The following is a 24,136-nucleotide window of genomic DNA, read 5'->3' as shown; positions in this document are numbered from 1 at the left end:
AGAATGGGCTCTGTGGTGTTTAAGGACTTGTTAGTGGAATTGGAAGTGCAATACGATCATTTTTAAGTCAATAAAATCATTTCAACTAATATTTGGGATGAAGTTGTTAGTTTGTTTAGTATGTGGCCGTGTATTTAGCAGGATTATCCCTTACGTATCAAACTAAACGGATACCGGATTCAGCACAATTCAGCTAATTTCAGTAAGTACTGCCGTTCATTGTGCTCTATAGAGTGATGCAGTGATGACGATTTCGTAGGCCCATCCAGAAGTTCACAAGGGGTCCCTCAACAAAAAGCAATGGGATTATAGCAGAAAATAACATCTGTGTCAAACACGTTTATGATACCCCAATCGCTCCCATTTAGATATCATTATATCACAGCTCAGTATAACAGGACTATGACCTTAAAAATAAACATAGAAAAGACTGAAAAAGTCCCTATTAACGAACAGAGTCTGTACAAGTCAATGTACATGGATCCTGCTTTGCTCTTATTCTTGCTTTCATTTCAAACACCTTTGCCATGGAATAACTAGGAAGACCATCTAAACATATCTACATCTGCCTCTTCCTTTAGGTGAGTCCATTCATCGATGAAAACACCCGCAAGAAGTTCCTCATCTATGCCGGCAATGACTACCAGGGTCCTGGAGGGCTGGTGGACTACATCGACAAGGAGATCATCCCTGACTTCCTGGCAGGAGAGTGTATGGTGAGTGTCAGAGAAAGATCACACCTCTTTTGGGATTATGGTTTATAAACAAAGCTGCAATGATTGGTAGACTGAGATCGACTGAACATTTCTGATGATTGATTTTTCTGCTTTCTCTGGGTTTTGGATCAAACAAGACATTTAAAGACAAACTCGAAAATATGATGGAAAAAGTTCAGACATTTTATAAACCATACAATGAATCTAGAATTGATCAAGAAAAGAATTGGCAGATTCAGAATACTTTAATTATCCTGGGGTTTATTGGGTTTTTCCACAGTTGCTCTCTATAAGAATTCAATCAAAAATAAATAACAACATAAGTATGCTATATATGAAAACATAAGAAGAAGTTAAAGTAGGAATGTGCAATAAAAAGATAAAACAAAATAAAGATATTTATACAAAGATGAAGTTAAAGCAAGAAGTCTAATAAAATAACAAAATACACAAGGACTAAGAATGTGCAATGTCAAGTTGAAATATAAAAAAATCATATTAAAAGTTCATATGAAGTTAAAGGAAAATAAAAGTTACCATTAAGTAAAATTGAAAACAAATATTTATATAAATATAAGAATGTGCATTAAAGTGATAAAATAAATAACGATATTTATAGAAACATAGAAAATTAAATTAAAATGTACAGAAAAGATCAAATAAAATATAATGACAATAGTTATGAAGCATAGGAAGTTTGATCGGTTGGTTTATTGCAGCCCTAGTTCTGAATATGAGCTTTCAGAGACACTGATGACCTTCACTGACCTGTGTGTGTGTGTGTGTGTGTGTGTGTGTGTGTGTGTGTGTGTGTGTGTGTGTGTGTGTGTGTGTGTGTGTGTGTGTGTGTGTGTGTGTGTGTGTGTGTGTGTGTGTGTGTGTGTGTGTGTGTGTGTGTGTGTGTGTGTGTGTGTGTGTGTGTGTGTGTGTGTGTGTGTGTGTGTGTGTGTGTGTGTGTGTGTGTGTGTGTGTGTGTGTGTGTGTGTGTGTGTGTGTGTGTGTGTGTGTGTGTGTGTGTGTGTGTGTGTGTGTGTGTGTGTGTGTGTGTGTGTGTGTGTGTGTGTGTGTGTGTGTGTGTGTGTGTGTGTGTGTGTGTAGTGTGAGGTACCGGAGGGCGGCCTGGTTCCTAAGTCCATGTACCGCACAACCGAGGAGCTGGAGACCGAAGATGTCCGCCTGTGGACCGAGACCATCTACCAAAGCGCCAGCGTCTTCAAGGGAGCTCCACACGAGGTGAGGCGTCTCATCAAAATGAGAAAAAAGATGGAGATTCTGTGGCGATGTTTTCCATCCAAATATAGGGCAAGAGAGAAGAGTGCTGCCTTATGGCGGTTTTGCTTTTTGAAAAGGTCTGCCATCTAGTGGCTGTTTGTGTTCAGAATCAGAATCCCTTTATTAGTCCCACAGAGGGGACATTTGCATCGTTACAGCAGGAAAGAGCCACAGACAGCTTAATGTTACCTATGTTAAGAAAAAAGTACTAAGTTATGATATAATAAAAAATATAATATAAAAAATAAAAGTAAAAGAAAAATACTTTCCAAAATACAAATCCTGTAACAGTTGTTAGGATTTAGCAGCCAGGTATATATTACACAGTTATTAATGGCATATGTATATAATGTATATATTGCACATATAGCACATATTGCACATAGTATGATGGTATTTAACTGCAGCACGTTACACAATTTACAAGATACAAAATGCAAAAAAACACACCTTGTAACGGTTCTAAGGATTAGCAGTCAGTTATAAATTACACAGTTATTAACGGCATATATATATATATTGCACATATTGCACATAGTTGATTGGTATTTAGCAGCAAGGGGTTAGTGGACTTTGTGTTTTTTAAATCCAGACATGGCACAGTTTTGAAACATAATCCGTCTCCAGTGACATAATAATCCTGTTACATCATTTGTCCCATAGGAAGAAATGCATCGTCACATATAATATCCCCTCTGGTAATGGTTTTGATTTTGTGTTAATGAGCTCATAACCTCACAAACAGATGTTCATGTTTGCCTCTGTCACCGACAGGGTTTTTATTTTGCCACATTTGGCTTGTGCCTAAATACGGAGCAACATATAATGAAAATGATGAGTATACCACAAAATCAATGCCTTTTGAATAAATATTGCAAGGTTCACAGTCGGGCCTCACCTACATTTTCCTTTGGTAATATATTAGCAGCTTTTATTGAATCGTTTTTCAAATGAATGTTTTGGTTATTTTATATTTTTGTTGTGGCGATACGATAATACTTTATATGGTCACATCAAGTCTGAAATTTGACTTGCATCACAGTTATATATATTGTAAGTAATAAAAGGTGCAATGTATTGAAATGTTGATATAGATAATGAAGTGTTACAGCCATAGTGCTGTGGCCGGTCACAAAGAAGGATTCCATTAAAACATAAATGATAATTAAGAGGTCAAATATTTCGTTTTTCTTTGGTTTAGTTCTCTCCTGAAACATCTCGCAATTTCTAGCCAACCCACTCATATCTGTTGAACCTCCCACCCTTCTCCCTCTAACAGCTTCTGATCGAGATCATCGACGCCTCCTCCGTCATCACCTGGGACTTTGACATGTGCAAAGGCGATGTGGTCTTCAACATTTACCACTCCAAGAGGGCCCCCGCACCTCCTCGTAAAGACCCCCTGGGAGCACACGGCATCACCTCCCCCGTGGGAAACAACGTCCAGCTGATAGACAAGTCCTGGGTGCTGGGGAAGGACTTCAGCATGGTGGAGTCCCCCCTCACCTGCAGGGAGGGCGAGAGTGTGCAGGTGAGCTTCCAGGATTGTGCTGCCATTATTAGTTTTTTGGGGGGGGGCTGTTATCGCTTTAAACGTTACGACCAATCTGGATACTTTATAGTTTATTTGCCAGCACTGTGAACCCGGAAATGTTTGAGTACGCTTACGCTTTATGTTTAAGAAATGTATAGTACGGGTCTCGACACATTAAAGGTAGGGTAGGTAAGTTTGAGAAACCGGCTCGAGATCGCTAGAATTTGAAAATACACATCCGGAGAAAATCTGCCACTTCCTTATAGAGCCCCTCCTCCAACACACACGAACGCGCACATGACCAATGAGGGCACGAGATAAGTTTGTGCACAGATGGAAGGCTGACAGTAGTGTTAATTTCGTCAGCTATTTTTTAATTTAGTTTTAGTCATAGTCCTGTGTTAAATTTCCTTTTTCGTTTTAGTCATATTTAGTCACCTTCATCCTGTTTTTATTTAGTCAAGTTTTAGTCGACTAAAACAGTAACTATTTTAGTCAAGATTTAGTCGACTAAAAGTCTGAGCATTTTAATCTTATTTTAGTCGAAGAAAACTAATTATTTTAGTCTACTTTTTGTCAATGAAAACTGTTGAGTCTTTTTTAGTCATCAGATTATATTGAACATTTCAGTCAAACTAGTCTAGCCAAAACCAATAATTTGTCATTTTAGTCAAACTTATTTCACAATAAGATTATATCTTGTCCTTATTTGATGAAAAACACAGGTTGAATGATTAAGAAAGCAGCTTTGCAGAGTATCTGGTCAGGTTTGTGGTGTTTCAGCTGTGTTATGGCCACATTGCTTCCCTTCTGATAAAACAATGCATTCGCTTTTTTTCTCCGCCTCATTGTAGCGAAAATGGGCCCAAATATCACATCGTTTCTTTCTCCCAAGCAGTGGTGGCTTTATACTTTTTCGTTGTCAGTAATTTTGACGGACAAGATCGTAACATTTCCGTCATAATCCATTATTACCCGTCGAGTGCACAATGTATCACTCACTCGCGCTGACGGGGGGGTATTCGGTTAACGCGAGTGCGACCACTGCTCCCAATCCCTGTTGTTGCCATTTTATTTTCTGTTAAATAAGGTTAGTTAGACCATGAGTTAGACCCGAGTCTTCCTGACAGTTCACAGTGTGCCGCTGTCCGGTGTATTTCAAATGTACCGCCGTGCGCGGCACAGACACACAGCTGCTGCACCCAGCCGCAGCACCGGAAATTGAACTGCTGGGAGAAAAACTGACTATCAGAGATGTAACGTTATCTTTGATAATATTTCGTCTCCTCATTTTTCGTCAACGAAAGTAAAGAGAGATTTTGGCATAGTTTTTATTTAGTAAACTACATTTTCGTCTCGTCACTTTTCGTCAACGATATTGCATGATGATTTCGTTACAGTTATTGTTTACTGCCGTCGGTGCCGTCTCGTCATCGTCTCGTTTTCGTCATGGAAAAAAAGGTCGTTGACGAACATATTTCGTCATAGTTTTAGTCAACGAAATTAACACTAGCTGACAAGCAGGTAGGCCATCCAGTTATTTTAGCCGGGCCGGCTAAAATGATTGGTCGTGCTTTTTACAGTACTACGGCTTCCACAGATGACATTTTGTTATGGATTTTTTGTCAAAGCACTTAAGATATTCATTGCTATCGGGATGTTAAGAGCATTCCATGGAATATAACAAAAAGTGTATCTCGAGCCGGTTTCTCAAACTTAACTACCCTACCTTTAAAGCTGCCGGATACTAACAAGGTTCAAGGTTCATTATTGTCAAACTAACATAGCTACAGAGTAATTATGTCGTTGAAAATCTTAGGTCACAGGCTTCTCCAACTTGCATATGTTGGGCAATTTGCATAATTAGCATTATATCGTACGCAGGCAATAGTTAAAACATGGCTTGGTTAATTTAGACAATTTGATTGGTTTTGGGGGTTATTGAGGATGCTGAACCCATTTCTGACCTTTTCAGGATGAAAAATAGCAGTTTTCCCTAAAACTTCTTACATTACATTTCTACTTTATTGGTTTTGATCTCCCCTCAATTTAGTAAGTAACTTTTACTAGTAAATACTAGTCTCATAAACTTGTGAGTCATCATGATCAGCAAGTTATTATTCTTAACATGATTGAATGTTCTCCCTTAAGTTTTTATTGAGTTGTTTTTGCTTTTCGGTCACTAACATCGTACTTTGAATGCCTCCTCTCTTCAGGGCTCCCATATCACGCGTTGGCCTGGTTTCTACATCCTGCAGTGGAAGTTCCACAACATGCCGGCCTGCTCCGCCACCAACCTGCCCCGAGTGGACGACGTGCTGGCCACCCTGCAGGTCTCCTCGCACAAGTGCAAAGTCATGTTCTACACCGAGGTGCTGGGCTCTGAGGACTTTAGGTAAGTGTGTGTGTGTGTGTGTGTGTGTGTGTGTGTGTGTGTGTGTGTGTAAAGCGCCTTTATCTAAACATCTTTTTTCAATTGTTTCCAATGAGCAGAGGCCGCTGAGTGTTGTACGTTTATCTGCGTATACGATACATCCTTATCACTTGTCAGACTAAGCTGTGGATTCCTATCATACAGAGTGTGAGATATAGTATATAAAGAACCACAAACAGACCATAAAAACCAAATGGGGAGTAGCTACTCTGTCAAACGGAAGTGGTGATGTGTTTAGAAATTGTTGCCATAGAAACATTTAAAAACAGCTGGGTGTGTTTTTCTTCCCATGGATAAGACGCTTTGTAGACACAGGGCCCATGCTATATACGTGAAGTGTGTCTATCCATATTTCTGTTTTACGTTTTTTACCATTATGTTTCATTTCAAAACATAATTTCTTTGACTGCTCCCTCTTTGTTCTTTATTTCCCCCCTCTCAACAAGCTATAATGCCCCCGTATTACATTGGATATCAATTTAAAATCTGTAATATGAGGAGCCTTTAGAAAATCATGAGTTTTTAGGCCCCAAAGTTTTTGAAATGCTTCCCTCCTTCAGAGACTCTTTTAATCCAGCTTTCCAATCCTCTCCTTCTGCTCTGTCTTCTTCCTGTGAAGAACGGCTTGCTACGATGTGCAGAGTTTGTAAGTGGCTCAGTGTTTGCCCCTCCTTCCTTTAGCACTAGCTCATTGTCATTGCGGCAGTCATGCTTGTGATGCAGCAGAAAGTTGCTTCCTGTTTGCATCTTGTTAACCGCTTTTGTTAGCATTAAGCTAACAGGATGCTTTGATCACACTGAAGACATGATCCTTGCTCTGAGACTGCAGTGTTCTTACTGCATGACTAACAACATCAGAAATCCCAGACAGGGTTAAATCAGCTAACTAGTGCTTCACTGCTTTATACCCAAGTGTGTCCATTTTGTCAGCTTTTATCTTTTTGAAATGTCAGTTTTGATATTATTTAGCCAACCCATTTTTTCCATCAAGTGTTAGTTGCTTAAAGGTGGGGTAGGTCATTTTGGAGAAACCGGCTCGAGATCGCTAGAATTTGAAAATACACAGCCGGAAAAAATCTGCCACTTCCTTACAGAGCCCCGCCTCCAACACACACGAACGCGCACATGACCAATGAGGGCACGAGATAAGTTTGTGCACAGATGGAAGGCTGACAGGCAGGTAGGCCATCCAGTTATTTTAGCCGGGCCGGCTAAAATGATTGGTCGTGCTTTTTACAGTTCTACGGCTTCCACAGATGACATTTTTTTATGGATTTTTTGTCAAAGCACTTAAGATATTCATTGCTATCGGGATGTTAAGAGCATTCCATGGAATACAACAAAAAGTGTATCTCGAGCCGGTTTCTCAAACTTACCTACCCCACCTTTAAATGTATGGGCATTTTAAAATGACATTTTACGGGGTGCTATCTGATATTATCAACACTTTTTATCAACTTTATTAACATTGTGTCTTAGGACAAGTGCATTTTTTTAAATGTTGGGCATGGGTTATTTGAACTTTCATAGGTGGGATAGAAAATGTCCTCCAATTCTGGAAACACCCAGTTGGATAAAATGACCAAACTATTTTACATTCAGTGAATACAAAATGTGTCATCACATCCCATTCCACCTAGTCTAGCCGAAACAAGACCTCGTTTCTTGGTGTCATTATTCATTTGTCAACAATTTTGTACATTATTGTCAATTTTAGTCTTATGGAAAAAAAGGTTGTTGGTGAACATATTTAGTCATAGCTGATGTTAACAAAATGAACACTGGTGTTCATATACGCAACACACACCAACACATGCACTTGAAACCCTTCTTACAGAAACATTTCCTGCCGTTTGTTTTAGTTTTTCTTCACTAACTTTGTTTATTTCACTACCTACTTACAGAATTTTACTTCCTGTTGTTTCATTTTACGTTGACTTCTGAAACAGACTCTAAGATTAACATCTAACTCATTGTATTTGTATATACCAGGATTGTCCAAAACAAGTCTGTAATGTACCTGCAGAACAACATATTCAATCGGGCTGTACCCAATGTTGTTTCTTTTACATTGAAACTTCTACTTGGGTTTTTGAATGAACATTTAAACATCTCTAGTTGTATTTGATGACCTTAAAAAAAATGACCCCTAAGGAAACCCTTAATGTAACTTAACCCTTAACTGTAGGGAGATGTTATATACATAGGCCTGAAAAAAGTGATACTAAGTTGTCCCTTTTAGATTCATTCATGTCAAATTAATGTAAAGGAGGAGGTTGAATCAATTTCTCACCTTTACTGAATAAATAATTGTAGTTTTAACCAGAAAATGGCAATATTTGTACACCCGGCAGGCTGATTTTGATGAATTTGGGTCGATTTTAAAGTTTGAGAGGACTCAAAACTGCCATTTTTATCCTTAAAATTGATTCAACATCCTAAATATACCTAGAAAATCACTCCAAAATTGGCCAAGCCACTATTTTAGCTATTGTCTGCATATGGTAATTAATGCTAAGTGATGCAATTTATACCAATTGTGTAAATTGCCCAACACATGTAAGTTAGCGGCTGTCAGTTTCTATGAGCTGGGGACCCGTACTCTACATTTCTAACATAAAACTTAGGGGGTACTCCACATTGAGTCCTGGCAAGTAGACATTGAGTAATTCTCTCTCTCTCTCTCTCTCTCTCTCTCTCTCTCTCTCTCTCTCTCTCTCTCTCTCTCTCTCTCTCTCTCTCTCTCTCTCTCTCTCTCTCTCTCTCTCTGTCTCTGTCTCTGTCTCTGTCTCTGTCTCTGTCTCTGTCTCTCTGTCTCTGTCTCTCTGTCTCTGTCTCTGTCTGTCTCTCTGTCTCTGTCTCCTCAGGGGCTCCATGACCAGCCTGGAGTCGAGCCACAGCGGCTTCTCTCAGCTCAGCGCTGCCACCACATCCTCCAGCCAATCACAGTCCAGCTCTATGATCTCCAGGTAGAAGCTGAGGACTTCAATCCCCACAATGCCCCTCTCCACTGCCCTTACCAACTGTCCTCCCTCCCTCCTTCCCTCCTTGTCTTTGGACTCCATTGCACAGCCAGTCTCTTCGGAACTGAAGCATGCTTGCACAAACAGAAGACAAAGAATTTAAAAATTATATACGAGGCAAAAAGAAAAAAAAATCAAGGGCTGATTTTTTGCACAAAGGTAATATATGTTGTTGTGCCTGGTATCTGTACTGGGCAGCAGTTTGAATTATCAGAATGTTTGTGTTGAAATGTTAAAGGTCGGAAGATAAAAGGCGGTGCGTTCGCGGCACCAGAAGCTGAAAGAAGCAATATTCTCATCTGGAGGAGTGGCGGGCCCAGATGAGGACCCTGGAGGCGCTGTTACATATATGCATTCAAATCTACACATCTGCACGGCGCATACCTCATCATGTGCGCTCTCCGAAAAACTGTTACAGACAAACACCTCCACACATATAAACACACATGGATTGACAGTGTTTTGCCATATTCCCAGAGGGGTTTGTTGAATCTGGTGAATTGTTTATAGGTCAAATGTGGATGGAGGAAAACTCTGAACTGAACTTGGGTCAAAGATCATGTGCAAATAATTAGTTTTTCAATTTGAAGGAGCTACGGAGCGGGTGGAGCTCACAACAGAGTGGTGCAGTGATGATGTCATTTGAAATGCCGACCCGGAAGTAAGCTTCAAAGAGCTCCCTCGAGATGGGATTTTTCCACTGGATTTCGTAATTTTGCAGAAAATTTTTGGCAAACACGTTTATGATACTTACATTGATGTTGAGCAAGGTATCTCCTCATATTCACACATTTACCATTTTTGAAGCGTAACTTAAATTGCAAGAAGTAAAAAGCTAACGCTTTAAACAAACTACATCATGGTCGCATGGCTGCGCATCACCACCGCTGAGCCAAAGACGGCTAATGTTCTGCCTCAATTAGTCACTTGTTAACAACCACTGTTTTTATTACGCATAGAAGCTTCAGATATGTATTAGTGGAGTATTTACCGACGTATTTTGTGTTTTAGAACAAAACTTGAAAATCTCTTAAACTTACGTCAGATCTTGTTTCAGTCATCTAACCAAAAGCATGAAAAAAAACCTTTGAGAGAAGGGAAGCGGAAGTAGTACATGCTAACTCCTTTCTGGGTTTTAGGACTCATTCCTGCACCGCTTTATGTAGATAGTGTCAGCAAAGTTGCTAGTTGGTGAGAAAATAATATTCCTTTTTTCCTGCGCCTGTGCACTTTTTTTATTGTCTCCTTTGAAAAACCCCACCCGCCCGTCTCACGATGGCTTTATCACACATTGAAAAACATTGAATATTTGACCCGGGTCTTAGCGGCGTAAATCCGCTAGAAGCAATAACAAAAGTTTGACTTTCTACTGTGTGAAATATTTATATTTATCATTGAGATGTACGTGGAAGATTATGGGTGCTGATTGCAGATTTATGTTGTGAGTTGCGTACAGGCGGGCAAACTGAGCCACAAAGTCTGTGTCAGGAGAGAAACAAAAATAAGTCGCCAGATTTTCTCCTTGACACCTTTTTTTATTTTCCTTTGAACGACTTACAGTTTGTTTGCTTCCTGTCCAGCGTGTTCACGTTTGAGATGCGAAATCAAGTCGTTAAGGTGATGCCTAGCCTGATTTGTGAATGTGCAACTGATTTTGAACACATTTTGAAGGTCGTGATGCAATCACTCAACTTATTTTTCAGAGTGGTGTAGATTTCAGCGTGCATTAAGGATGAATGTTACTGAGTGATTATCATTGATACTGTACATGTGCTAGTGTTGACTGGGGTTGTGTTTTGAAGGTGATGGGGTGACGCAGTGTGCCGTGTTTACTGCATGCTCGCGTGGTGATCGGGTTTACAGATCTATATTATTTAAAAGATTAAGACATAGCCATTTTAAGAGTTGTGTCAATAAATACCATGTTAGCCTTTGTAAGTTAGAAACGTACCTGCTTTTTATTTCAAGGTCACTACTGTAACCAATCGAATTAACATTTCTAAATGCAGCACATCCATGCAACAGTTTTTGCTGTGGAGGGCGGAGATGACCGCCATTGCCAAGAGTCATTGTCATGCTGTTGCCATGGTTATCAAGTGCAGCTGACGGCAACAAACAGAAAGATAAGACGGAAAATACTAACCCTGTCTGTGGTTGTTTTTGATATATGAAACTTATTATTTTTTTAACTATTAAAGAAAGGTCAAGGGGTTAACTTGTTTATATCATTAACTGCAATAACATGACATGCTTTACTGAGTGAAAGGACCTCCTCAGATTGTTGGGCTATTTATAGTGTGTATGATGGTGTAAAAGAATAAATGCTAGAATGGATAAAAGATGTGCTTGTAAAAGAGCCTCTCTCTGAAGCATGTCTGGTCTCCTGCTTCCCCAGGAGGCTCCATTACTCTGTCTTCAATGGTTCCTCTGATGGTAAATTACCATTTTCAGATAAAACTACTCTTATAGTTCTCTTTGTCTCTCTTTCTCTATCAACTTTCGTTATGTGTACACTTGCTTTCAAACATTGTGTATATCGTACAAAGCAAATTGGATCTTTTTTGAAGCCATAGGCATAAAGACGTGTACTCGGATCAGATGTTTTTGTGTTCCACATACCTGAAAACGTCCTTCTTCTCTGACTTTAGCACTTACACTTACAGATGAGGGCTATAACCGTTTGTCTTGTTTATTATCTTTCTCTCTACTTCGCATATCTTCTCTTTACCTTGATGTGAGGAATAATGTTGAAAGTACATGTTTGGATAAAAAGAGAATATGGCGCCTTTAATTTTTTTTGAAAACATTAAACTTGAATTATGAGAAAATACATGCAAGTGTGTCACATTTATTTTCGTCTATCTATTTTTTGTCTGTTATCGATGTCTTATTTAGTTTTGCTTGGCTAATGAATGAAGCTAAATTTAAGATCCAAAACTAAAACAATATGTTTGGCCTGGACAGTTTATTTTAATTAAAAGAGAAATGTAAACAAAAAAAACACACTCCCCCTGTCTGAAACACCTCGATTGGACTCCTTTGTTTACTTCTGCAACATGGTGACATTACTAAGTAACAATTGTGCTTCTATTGGCTAGTGCCCCAACACATTAGCCGCTTTCACACCAAGTACTTTGCCGTACTTAGTGCCCGGCACTTAGTACCCCCATGGAACTAAAGTACAGATCGCGTTCACACCGGAATAAGTTCCCTGAGGGAAGATTACGCAAATGAAGCCGCTGACGTCACTTCTTCTTCTGCTTTGGGTTTACTGGCAGGCCGCTAACCACTTTACGGCGTATACTGCCACCCGAAGACCCTGGAGTTGGGGACTGGCTTCAGTAGAAGCTGCTGGGACTCCAGCCTTCCGACTAAATCGCCAGAACGCCGACACCTCCTCATCACTCCACCGCTCCCATGTTTTTTTTTGTGTTGCCATTCTCTCTCCGTTGGTGCGCGGGGCTAATGCTAATGCTAATAATGCTAATGCCAGCAAATACAATGGCGGCTTCACAAAACCTTTCAGAGTTTTACGGGGCGTGGTTTGCAATTCGCCCAGCCGATCGAAATTGGTACTTTTTTCTCCCCAGGATGGTACCACCTCTCTAGCAGGCACTACAAATGGGGGTAAAAGTTCTCGGAACTAAGTTCTCTTTTTGGTGTGAACGCAAAATTCCAGGCACTATCGGAACTAAACGGGAAAAGTACGGGTAAAAGTACTCCGGTGTGAACGCGCCTATGTGATAGGCTAAGGGGTGGGACAACTCTAAGCAGTTGACCAATCACAACAGACCAATCAGAGCAGACTGGGCTCTGGTTAGCACAGGCAGTATGAGAAAAATAAAGAGCTTTTTGAACATTGAATATGGAGAAATGTCACAGTAGAGACACTAAATACCAATATGAAACCTGAAAAAGAGCGATATAAGGATTTTTTACTCATAAAAATGTCTTATGTTTGCTTGAAACGTACTGTTGATATTTTAAAGGTGTAGATCAAAGCATCTATCTACTATCTATCGTGAAGGAAAAGGTGGGAGGATGTTGAGTCAGGAAGTTGATTTTTTTATTGTATGATTATTGCATAACATTGTGTGTGTGTGTGTGTGTGTGTGTGTGTGTGTGTGTGTGTGTGTGTGTGTGTGTGTGTGTGTGTGTGTGTGTGTGTGTGTGTGTGTGTGTGTGTGTGTGTGTGTGTGTGTGTGTGTGTGTGTGTGTGTGTGTGTGTGTGTGTGTGTGTGTGTGTGTGTGTGTGTGAAGTTCTCCTCTGGATTCCCTCACATCCTGAAAATAGGATTTCCACTGCTCTCAAGTCATACAGGGATTTAGTCTTTTATCAGGATCCCCATCACATCAGCTTATTTTCCTCGGGTCCACATAAAACATGACAACACAATAAACACAAAACGACCAAATGACCTTACAATGATTAAAGTGTTCCAGCAAACAGAACATTTTATAATATCCATGAACAGAAATAAAAGTTAAAAAATTCCCTCGTAATGAATTTCGTTTGGCTTAGTGTTTATTAAAAGGGCACCTAACACACCTTTTCTGGTAGTTGTCAACTAGCTGGTTGTTTCTGCTGTGTGTGCAGCATTTAGTGAAAGTTGCCTGCAGGTACAGTATACGCATTTCCATTGCCACTGCTTTACAGACCTTATCCCAACCTACGTTTGAAAAATAGAGTTACACAGTTCGTTAACACAACATATGGACCCTAAAAACAGTGATAAAAGGGTTAACACTCAAAAGAACTTGATAATAGTTTCTTCATTCACAGAGCTCTAGCTGGGTCATTATGACTGAAAGCAGCAGAACAATGCCCGTGCCTTGAGGCAGAGGCTTAGAGAGATTTAGGGATGACAAATGAAACCAACTCTTTTGAGTCAATAGAACTGTTTGCAGGTACATGATGCATTCAATAACAACTGTAAAAAAGAGTTTGACTCTCCAGTAAAGGGGATGTTTAGTGCATTAATGAAATGTTTGAATAAGCCATTTAAGGGACGATAGGGAAGATTGGTACTTCACATCTGCTGAAGCAACACAGTCTCCCTTACATCATGTGTTGGTTGAAGTGCTCACTTATCATCGGCTTCAATACAAGTACTTCAAACATTCATTTGTGTGCTTTATCATCCTTTCTTAAAACTCACCAGATAGATGCATTTGTTAAAAGTGACAACAACTTTTATGGAAATAATATGTTCAAATAAATTGTTTAATTTAAGCTAAATTGCTGCTTCATTATATATAACTATAGGCTGCTGCTGTCGCGTGAGAAAATTCACATTGCAGGTAAGAGGATGCCATTATCACCACACACACACATACATGGTACACACGTGTCTACACTGTGCCCAGAGAGGATGACAGCTTTGCCTCTGAAACGTGATTCTGATTTTCTACTACCTTCGCTGGAAAATGTGTTATTCTGCCAAGGCCGCTCACAATTGAAAGCACCCTGTTCTACAAACACAATGTGTTGCTTTGGATTTTTTAGATGCCATCTACGTTGGTCAGTGAGCAGAGTTTTGCTCAGTAGGAAGATCTGTAACAGCTCTGTATTCAGCTTTTGTAAATGTAAAATAATCTCTTTCACTGATGTTTTATTTGTGTGGTGACATTGGACTGGGTCGTTATGTTAAAGTAGCCCATTGAGACACATAGGACTATAGAATAGACCTGAATTGTGCAGCTAGGACGTCAAGATTTCATGTGAGATAAAGCTAATGAGTCAGAACATCCACTATGGCTTTCATCACATCTTGTTGGACTTACAGGAGGGAATATGAGTTTGTATACACTTATGGTTTGAAGAGTTCTGTCCATCAACAGTACAATCAGTGGCTTGTTCATGCCAAGTAGAAAAGACTCTCTTCTCATAGCACACCTGCAGTACAAATGGCACTGTACTGCAGGTGTGCTATGAGAAGAGAGTCAAACATATGGAGCTGTAAAACTGATCAAAATACTGTATAGTGAAGGCTGGCAAAAACAAAAGGCAGCATCCAGGTCTAAGAAAATGGAATCAATGCTTAAGCTTGCATTCTTTCTTATTTCCAACAGGGGGCAACGACACTGTATGCAAAAACTCTAATTCCTCTAATTCTCAATTTACTACCCAAGTAAACCTTTTCCTGACTGTTATGGTCTCTATCACTATTTTCAGTTAATTTTCAATACAGCATGACGGTCATTTTGTAAAGGCCCATTTGGAATACAATAGACAAAGCAAGGTATGCTTCAGGGAGTGGCTACCTTGTGACTCACATTAATACCACACAGTGTTTACTCGATTGAGTGCTCTCCGTTTTTTTCATCATACATATTTCAGCATGCAAATTGTTTAGTTGGACGATCTGATGGCACTTCTGGTTTACAAATAACAATATGGTAATAGCCAAATTAGAAGATTCCACATTTGATTCCACAAACCAATGCATGACTACGTCCACTTACAGTCGATTAGCCTTTAGCTGAAGCTAAAAAATGCCTCAGCTATTTTAATTACAGTTTTTTCACACTTGTGTTTTCTTTATTGTCCACAGGTTCAACTCAACTGGAAGACCTGAGAATTGTTCTTGTTGGAAAAACTGGATCTGGATAAAGTGCTTCTGGAAACACCATCCTGGGAAATCCAAGTGCCTTTAAACAACATTTCAGTGTGAAACATGGAGGGACAACAACATGACTCCTAACAGGTTAAGAGTGCATGCCAAAAGGGGATTGGTCCTTTTGCACAAAGTCTCCATATAAGCCTTCGGACAGTTTAAGTTTCACTTTCCAGGGAAACCATTGCGTTAAAAAGAGGGGGAGGGGGGAGTAACACAGCACAAATAAGTACAGGCACACTGTGATCTGGGGGAAAAGGTTGAGAAAAGCAAAGACAGATTTTGTGCAATAAGTCAGTTTTGACTTGTGTTTTTCTCAACAACAAGATGGGTTCGAGCTCAAGAGAAGGTGAGTGTCTTTACTTGTGTTTAAGCGTATATGCAGGCTTTTAGATTAGATTAGGCAAGGCACGTTTATTTATGTAGCACCTTTCAACACAAGGCAATTCAAGGTGCTTTACAAAAATGAAAGACATTCAGACAAAGGCATTTAAAAACAGTAATTAAAAAGAAAAGATAATAAAAGAAACATTAAAAGAAAAAATACATGAGTAGCCTACTGAAAGAGTCAGTACATGAATAAAAAGTACATGAATAAAAAGTTACAGTGCAGTTTAAGATATGAATAGTTCACACAGAAGTTCCATTTACTGATGCCTTTCTTTAAGGTTTCTCCGAACATGAGCTGTGTACGCTTGTATGGCACATACGTCCCGAGTAGCATACACAGAGAAAACCAGCCAGGACAAAGTCCCCAGACACTGATTCCCTGGGGTTACTAGCCCCAAATGTTCATTAACCAAAAACGAAACACAACCGCTCAGTTTCAATTAAAAGCAGCGGCAAAAAGAAAAGTCTTCAGCCTGGATTTAAAAGTAGTCAGAGTTGCAGCGGACCTGCAGGTTTCTGGGAGTTTGTTCCAGATATTTGGAGCATAATAACTGAACTTCTCCATGTTTAGTTCTGACTCTGGGGACAGAAAGCTGACCCGTCCCTGAAGACCTGAGAGTTCTGGATGGTTCATAATTTAGCAGGAGGTCAGAAATGTATTTTGGGCCTAAACCATTCAAAGCTTTATAAACCAGCAGCAGTATTTTGAAATCAATTCTTTGACACACAGGAAGCCAGTGTAAAGACTTCAGAACTGGAGTGATGTGATCCACTTTCTTAGTGTTGGTGAGGAACCAGTGTAAAGACTTCAGAACTGGAGTGATGTGATCCACTTTCTTAGTGTTAGTGAGGAACCAGTGTAAAGACTTCAGAACAGGAGTGATGTGATCCACTTTCTTAGTGTTGGTGAGGAACCAGTGTAAAGACTTCAGAACTGGAGTGATGTGATCCACTTTCTTAGTGTTGGTGAGGAACCAGTGTAAAGACTTCAGAACTGGAGTGATGTGATCCACTTTCTTAGTGTTAGTGAGGAACCAGTGTAAAGACTTCAGAACAGGAGTGATGTGATCCACTTTCTTAGTGTTGGTGAGGAACCAGTGTAAAGACTTCAGAACTGGAGTGATGTGATCCACTTTCTTAGTGTTAGTGAGGAACCAGTGTAAAGACTTCAGAACAGGAGTGATGTGATCCACTTTCTTAGTGTTAGTGAGGACTCGAGCAGCAGCGTTCTGAATCAGCTGCAGCTTTCTAATAGATGTTTTAGTGAGACCTGTGAAGACACCATTGCAGTAGTCCAGTCTACTGAAGATAAAAGCATGGACAAGTTTTTCCAAATGCTGATGTGACATTAGTCTTTTAATCCTAGAAATATTCTTTAGGTGATAGTAGGCTGACTTAGTAACTGTTTTAATGTGACTGTTGAAACTCAGGTCAGAGTCCATGACTACACCTAGATTTCTGGCTCTATCTGTTGTTTTGAACATTGCAGACTTAAGCTCAGCGCTGACAAAAGATTAGATACTTTATTGTCATTACATAATGCAAGCAGAGTGTTACGAAATTAAGAGGATCTAACCAGAGTGCAAACAGTCAGTTATATACACATCTATCAGCGGTCTGTACAAAATAAATGCACTATACAAATATACAAGTTAAGGTATATAGATGTAAAATGTATAAATACAAATAAATACACTGAGGCGCATATACAGTATATACAGCAGTATATGTGCAAAGATCAACGCGCTTCAGCACAGCACACAACAACACTTGTTGTACTCCTTATGTGAGCTGTTGTAAAACCAAAGAATTCAAAGCAACTGCCTCTCTTTGATTTGTTCCACAGGCTGCGACCTGAGGATCGTCCTGCTGGGGAAGACTGGATCAGGAAAGAGTGCATCAGGGAACACCATCCTGGGACAGGATGTTTTCACCTCAGAGGCTTCTCCATCCTCTGTGACCCAGACATGTAAAAAAGAGTCTGGCTGCTTTGATAAAAGAACTGTGACTGTAGTCGACACTCCTGGTATCTTGGACACATTGATTAAGGAAGAGCAGCTTAAAAGTGAAATGTCTCAAAGTCTCACACTGACTGACCCCGGACCACATGTGTTCCTGCTGGTGATCAGACTGGATGTACGGTTCACAGAAGAGGAGAAGTCTGCCATCAAGTGGGTCAAAGACAACTTTGGTGAGGAAGCCTCCAAACACACACTGGTGCTTTTCACCAGGGGGGGTGAGCTCAAGGAGGATGAGCTCAAGGAGAAGTCCATTGAGACTTTTTTACTCGAGGGACCCGAACTAAAGGAGTGTATCAGTGGTTTTACGGCTGGGTACATTGTGTTTGAAAACACATGCAGAGATAATCGCACTCAGGTGGCTGATCTGTTTAAAAAGATAGACAAGATGCTGCAGTTGAATGGTTACCACCACCCTTATACCTGGAGCATGTACGAAGAGGCCCAGAGAAAGAAGAATTCAAGGGAATGGTGGAGCAAGTGGGGAAACCGTTTGAACAAGTACGGTACTCATTTTATAGCTGGAGCAACAATCACAGCTGGTGCTGGTGCTGGTGCTGCTATGGCAGCAGAAGAAGTAGTAGTTGAAGCCGTAACACCACTTATAATGGGAGCAGGTGGAGGGATTTTAAAAGGCCTTGGGTGGTGGATAACACCTAAAAAGTGAGAGTCATGTCATTATCCTTTAAAGTTACAGAGAGGAACTTTTAACCGGTCTTTGTGTAATAGATCTGTATGACTATATACATAGTAAACGAGACCATCAATCCAAGTTAAGATTGTTTTTTTTATGAAGTTATTCTGAATACTTGTCATTGGTGCATACAGGTCTGATTTTTGCTGAGGCAGGGGATATCAAGCCGGTACCAGAATCAGAACCTGCAGTCAGAGCAACACAAAAGGAAAGTTCCTCGTAGTAACTTTAAGCAAACTTGTGAAGTGATTCCATTTATTGCCTTTTTGAATACATGTAGGAAAAATTGCATTGCCTAATGTTCATTCATAAATATCAAACACAACCTGCATTGAACGATATATAAACTCTGAATAACCAATCTTATATTGATGCTGTACACTCTTATCCTGAAAATGATTTTGTATTGAAAACACTATTCTTCCTTGTGTATGTTTTACTAGTAATAATGAAATAAAACAATGTGGCTTTAACTTTTGAAACTGTTGTTTGATGTATTAAAAAAGGCGTTATTACAAATTATTCCCTGTTGTGTAAGCAAGAAATCTCCCATCTTCCCGGGCTCCACAGTGCTGTTTGTTTTTCATTAACCAAGTCTGGGTGATTGCATAAGATCCAGACCCACTGTGGGTCTTTTGTCAAAAAAACTCAAATCTCTTATGGGACAATGCTAACTGAAAAACATGAACTTCAGTGTACATAACACCACATTTATCACCCACCAAGTCGAAAGTCCAGGTGATATTAAGATAAAACTCCTACACAATTACAAGTTATATAAGGATCTACCTGGTTTGTTTTACATGAAACGACACAAGGTTGTTTGAAACTCCTGTTACTGTGCAAGCACAATTCAACAGCTGCCAACATGCTTTTATGATTGCTTATGGTTTTATCAAAGCTGATCAATGTAACCAACCCTACATTAAATATTTGTTTTGTAAAGATATTTAACAAGGGAAGTGCAGCATAGCGTGAACAGAACCGCAGCCTTGTTAAAAAAAATCTCAAAGGGGACGACTGGTAATACTTTAATACGGGCATCACATCAGAAAAGCTACATGCTGCTCATTCTGTCATTGTAATCCACAAAAGTCAATCTCAACTCTTTCATATACTTTTTCTTTAGTAGAAAGTAGTTCCGAGGTAAACATTTAACTACTTATTGTGTTGATTATAAACTGTGATGTTGTTACCAAAAAAGTTGCTACACTTTTTTCCAATGAAGGGTACACCATACCAGGGGCGGACTGGCCATCTGTGCAGGGCCGGTTTTTGGCATAGGCGACATAGGCGGTCGCCTAGGGCGCCAGATGTGGGGGGGGCGCTGCGCTGGCAGCTCTGGGAGGGAAAAAAACATTTTTGACCGTTGCCGCTCATCCTAATTTTCGGCCTTGATGTAACAATATTCATAATTTTGTAAATGTAACACCCTTTTCACCCCGGTTACACTTTTCATTTGCCCTGTACGATGGGCGCTGTAAGTGATGAAAGTGGGGGGTGTTGGCTTATCAGCTCACAGCCAAAGTGGGTGTGGGAGCGAGCGAGAGAGATAAATGCAATTTATGTAAACAAATATTTCCAATGCACACCTTTATAATTATTGGGATAAACAGGTTTGAAATCATTTCAATGTATATTATAGGACAGTAAACCAAAAATATCGTTTAAAATGTAAACTGATCTCTTTCATATGGGTGTTTAGAGTTGTACCCCCTAGATCTAAACAATAGTAATTGTGTGCTCAAAGTGCACCAGATTGAAGCATTTTACTTTAAAATGTTCAAACTACCCACGGACCCCCCTAGAGGATGTGACGTCCACACCCCAATTAAAACATGTTCATACAATACTGAATACATTTGAAGCCTTTTTTATGTATATTACCTATGTCAATAAGTTTATGTTTTTGTAGTGTATTGGTCTTTTGTAGCGCCAGCTAAAATCTCGCCTAGGGCAGCAAATTGGTTAGAACCGGCCCTGCATCTGTGTGTTCTGGAGAATCACAGAACGGCCGGTTGTCAGCGGACGTTGACGACCGGCTCGGTTCGCTGACGGCCGGCAACATGTAATAGTCTAGCAGCAAGTCCTCAAAAAAGGCTTTAGTTTTCGAGATACCCCTACCCGAGGTAGAACAAAACACAACAATGATTTTTCTTATCTTTAGGGCCTCCCATTAATGAAATTGATTGTTGTCAAATTTTATTTTGGGGGAAAACAATTTTTTTGGGTTGTTCTTTAGAACTACCCCAATCCCTGTAAAAGAGCCAAATTAGACCAGGCCGAATATGGGAAAGGTGACAGAAAAGCCCATAACTTGAGAATGATCACTCTTTTCCTCTTCAGATTTGCTGAGGTATGAAACAGGTGCTGTCCTACATCACCAAATAGTCAGACAATTATCTACCTAAAAGAATACTGAATTATAGTTTAAATTTAGTTTAGACGGAAATTGTACTTTTTGGTGATAGGAACATCACTTTTCTCTCATTTATCAGAAAAACAGTAATCCCTAAAAATATACCATTACTGAATTGTCTAGGTTGCTATTGAACACTAACCAGTAGTTGTATGGAAATATCTGGTACAGTTCTATTGCAAATGAGATTTCTTTAGACATAGGCCTCTTCTCTGATACAGTCAAATTCCGAATGGGGGATAAGTGGCATACTAGCCTATAAATTAAGAATGCTCACTCTGATGGTCATTATATTTGGAGAGGGAAATACCAGGTGGCTGAACTACATCACCAAATAGTCAGAATAAGAGTAACCCAATAAAATAAAGTGTATTAGTTCTAAATTGCAAGCCTCTAAAACATAGGTGTAAATAGTACAGGTTTGATTGAAACTGGAACCTTAATTCAAAGTACAGTATACAAGTCATCGAATAATTCTGTGAGAGGTCAAGTATATAGATACTAGAATAGAATGTTAAATGTCAGGTTCCTCAGAAACGTTAGGGGACACATTTTGACATTCTGCACAGCAGGTGCAGAACTCCGTAGGGAAGGCCAACAGAGAGGCACTGGCACTTTCCACTCTCTCCACACTTTGCATCTTTGCAATACAAGTGAGTAATGTCTCTCACTTCTGTAGGTGCTGGGGGTTTTGTAAATAGCACTGGTTGAATGGCCCCATCACTGACAATCCACCCCTTGCCAACAGGACTCCATAACAAGGGTTTGGGTTTGGGCACCATATCGCTGTCTGAAACATTGCTCTTTACATGTTGTTGAAATGCATCCTCTGTTGGCGGCAGATTTTCCGAGGCTGCATCTGTTGTTGATGCAATTATGAACCTCAGTTTGTGCACATCAGTCCATTTTCCTTTTTCTTTTTTCCATATAGCAGAAGCGCAAATTCTCTTGCGACTGGCAAAGACTCTTCCAAACTGGCAGAGTCCAAAATGGGCCAGATCTTTGAGCTCGCTGAGATGGGTCTTGAGTTTGGTGAATGCTGTTGTCTTTCCTATTCTGTACAAACTACTTGTTGTGCCACAGCCAGCATGACATGCTGGTAGACAGTTAGACATGTCTTTTCCAATTCTCTCACATATGGTGTTGATGGGGACATATATCAAATCAAATCAAATCAAAGTTTTATTTATATAGCACATTTATAAACGATTTTTGGTCGAGCCAAAGTGCTGTACAAATAATAAAAATACCCTACAGTAAAGACACTTTACAGCAAATACAACAGCACAGTTTGTTCAGAATATCAGTATGAGAAAAAACGACACCCTCTGTCCTTAGACCCTCACATCGTACAAGGAAAAACTTCCAGAGAAAAAACCCACATTTCAAAGGGGAAAATGGGAGAAACCTCGGGGAGAGCAACAGAGGAGGGATCCCTCTCCCAGGACGGACAGAAGTGCAATAGATGCCGTGTGTAAATCGAAGAGATAATACGTTTTACAGCGTAGGTAGGTAGACCGAATGTTTGGAAATGCATGTGTCTATAATAAGAAGATGAATCCACGAGGATGTCAACAACAATCCTGTGGGAGCCATCAGGGAAGCAGCATGACGAGAGCCAGGCAGGACCGCAGAGACAGGCCCAGCCACGACCCGAAGTCCACGACTTAATCCAGAACTCAGGATAGAGGATCCAGGGCACAGGACCACAGCAAGAGGATCAGCCTCGACTCCGGATCCCGGCGTCGATATAGACACAAAAGAAGAACAATTTGGCTGGGTTAATCGGAACATGAGAATACACAGACACAGACAGACAGAAGGAAGAACAAGCACTCCCTTAGGATAGGTTGAGGGAAAAGGGTAGCAAGTAAGAGAGTAAGAAACAGAGGTGGAGAGGCACACGCAGGGAACAAGGTCCCCACTGGAGCCTTAGTTGGAAATTGGTGAGAGATAGGGAGGTACGCTGTGTCTATGAATCGTAACACTCCCCGGCCTGCTTAAGCCACTCTGCAAACCTGTTTCCCTCTAATAAAACCTCGAGAGGTTAGAGAGGGAAAAGGTTTTGGATAAAGAGAGGATAGAAAGAATCGATTACAGGAGTAGAGAGTATGATAAGTAGAGAGAGACAAGATTTAGAAGAATGAGTAGTAGTAAAAACCTTATTTTTCAATATACGATCCAAATTTTTAGGATTTAAGTGAAAGAGCAAGGACCCAAATATAGGTAAAGATGCACAGCGTATCTACGTCAATGCAGTCTTATTAGATTATTATATCAGCTATAAGCTTTATCAAAAAGGAAGGTCATAAGCATACCAATAAAACGGATCGGCTATCGGCCGCCCGAACACAAACCGGAAGCCGAATTCCACAAAAGTGGAGCTTGATAAGAGAAGGCTAGAAGGCCAGAGAGAAGAAATTAGTTTTAAGTGTTGATTTCTTTCTTTAGCCTTTATTTAACCAGGTTAAAAATCGCATTGAGATCAACGATCTCTTTTTCAAGGGAGACCTGCGGTACATTGGTTACACATAAAAACAACAGAAAACAAAAAGGACATCACAACATAATTACAGGGGTATAAATTAGCAACCTATTCACAATGACAGGTATCCAATAACATTTCATCCAGCCGTGCTTTAAAATGATGCAAGGGAATCAAAATGCTCAGTTTCAAAACATTTTGCATAGTGTTCTAAGCTAGAGGAGCAGCGCACATAAAAGCTTTTGTACCTAAAACAGTCCTAGCACTTGGCACATGTAATAAAAACACATCCTGGGATCTCAGGCAATAGCTACTTGCCACTCTCTGTGAGATCAAAGAGCATATATAAGTTGGGAGTTTACCCAACATAGCTTTATTAAGCTTTCTGTTAAGCAGTCCATCAACTGCTGTAGTGAGTTGGCATTTTGATTGAGAGGCAGATAAATCTGTACCTCATCAGCATAACAATGGAAGGGGATATTATGTTTTGTGAGAATTGAACATAGGGGCAGTATGTAGAGTAGAAAAAGGATG

General features: G+C 40.0%; 2 protein-coding genes across 2 annotated transcripts in view; both read left to right on the top strand.

Annotated features, from left to right (window-relative positions):
* Window positions 1-11,809, top strand: part of si:dkey-237i9.1 (SEC14-like protein 1) — a 45,278-nt gene extending 33,469 nt beyond the window's left edge. Inside the window, exons 12-16 of the mRNA XM_034130338.1 lie at window positions 582-716; window positions 1,815-1,949; window positions 3,268-3,519; window positions 5,739-5,917; window positions 8,824-11,809. Coding sequence (XP_033986229.1) covers window positions 582-716; window positions 1,815-1,949; window positions 3,268-3,519; window positions 5,739-5,917; window positions 8,824-8,929 — 807 coding nt within the window. The 3' untranslated portion in view covers window positions 8,930-11,809. The remainder of the gene's footprint in view (window positions 1-581; window positions 717-1,814; window positions 1,950-3,267; window positions 3,520-5,738; window positions 5,918-8,823) is intronic.
* A 3,741-nt stretch (window positions 11,810-15,550) lies between these two features.
* Window positions 15,551-19,199, top strand: LOC117480686 (GTPase IMAP family member 4-like). The gene is made up of 2 exons (XM_034128103.1): window positions 15,551-15,945; window positions 17,833-19,199. The coding sequence occupies exons 1-2, from the start codon at window positions 15,924-15,926 to the stop codon at window positions 18,669-18,671; spliced, it is 861 nt and encodes a 286-aa protein (XP_033983994.1). The 5' UTR covers window positions 15,551-15,923; the 3' UTR covers window positions 18,672-19,199.
* Window positions 19,200-24,136: the final 4,937 nt, after the last annotated feature.

The sequence above is a fragment of the Trematomus bernacchii genome, unplaced genomic scaffold (assembly GCF_902827165.1).
Source record: "Trematomus bernacchii unplaced genomic scaffold, fTreBer1.1, whole genome shotgun sequence".
Classification (NCBI taxonomy): Eukaryota; Metazoa; Chordata; class Actinopteri; order Perciformes; family Nototheniidae; genus Trematomus; species Trematomus bernacchii.
This window is presented reverse-complemented; position numbering and strand designations above follow the sequence as displayed.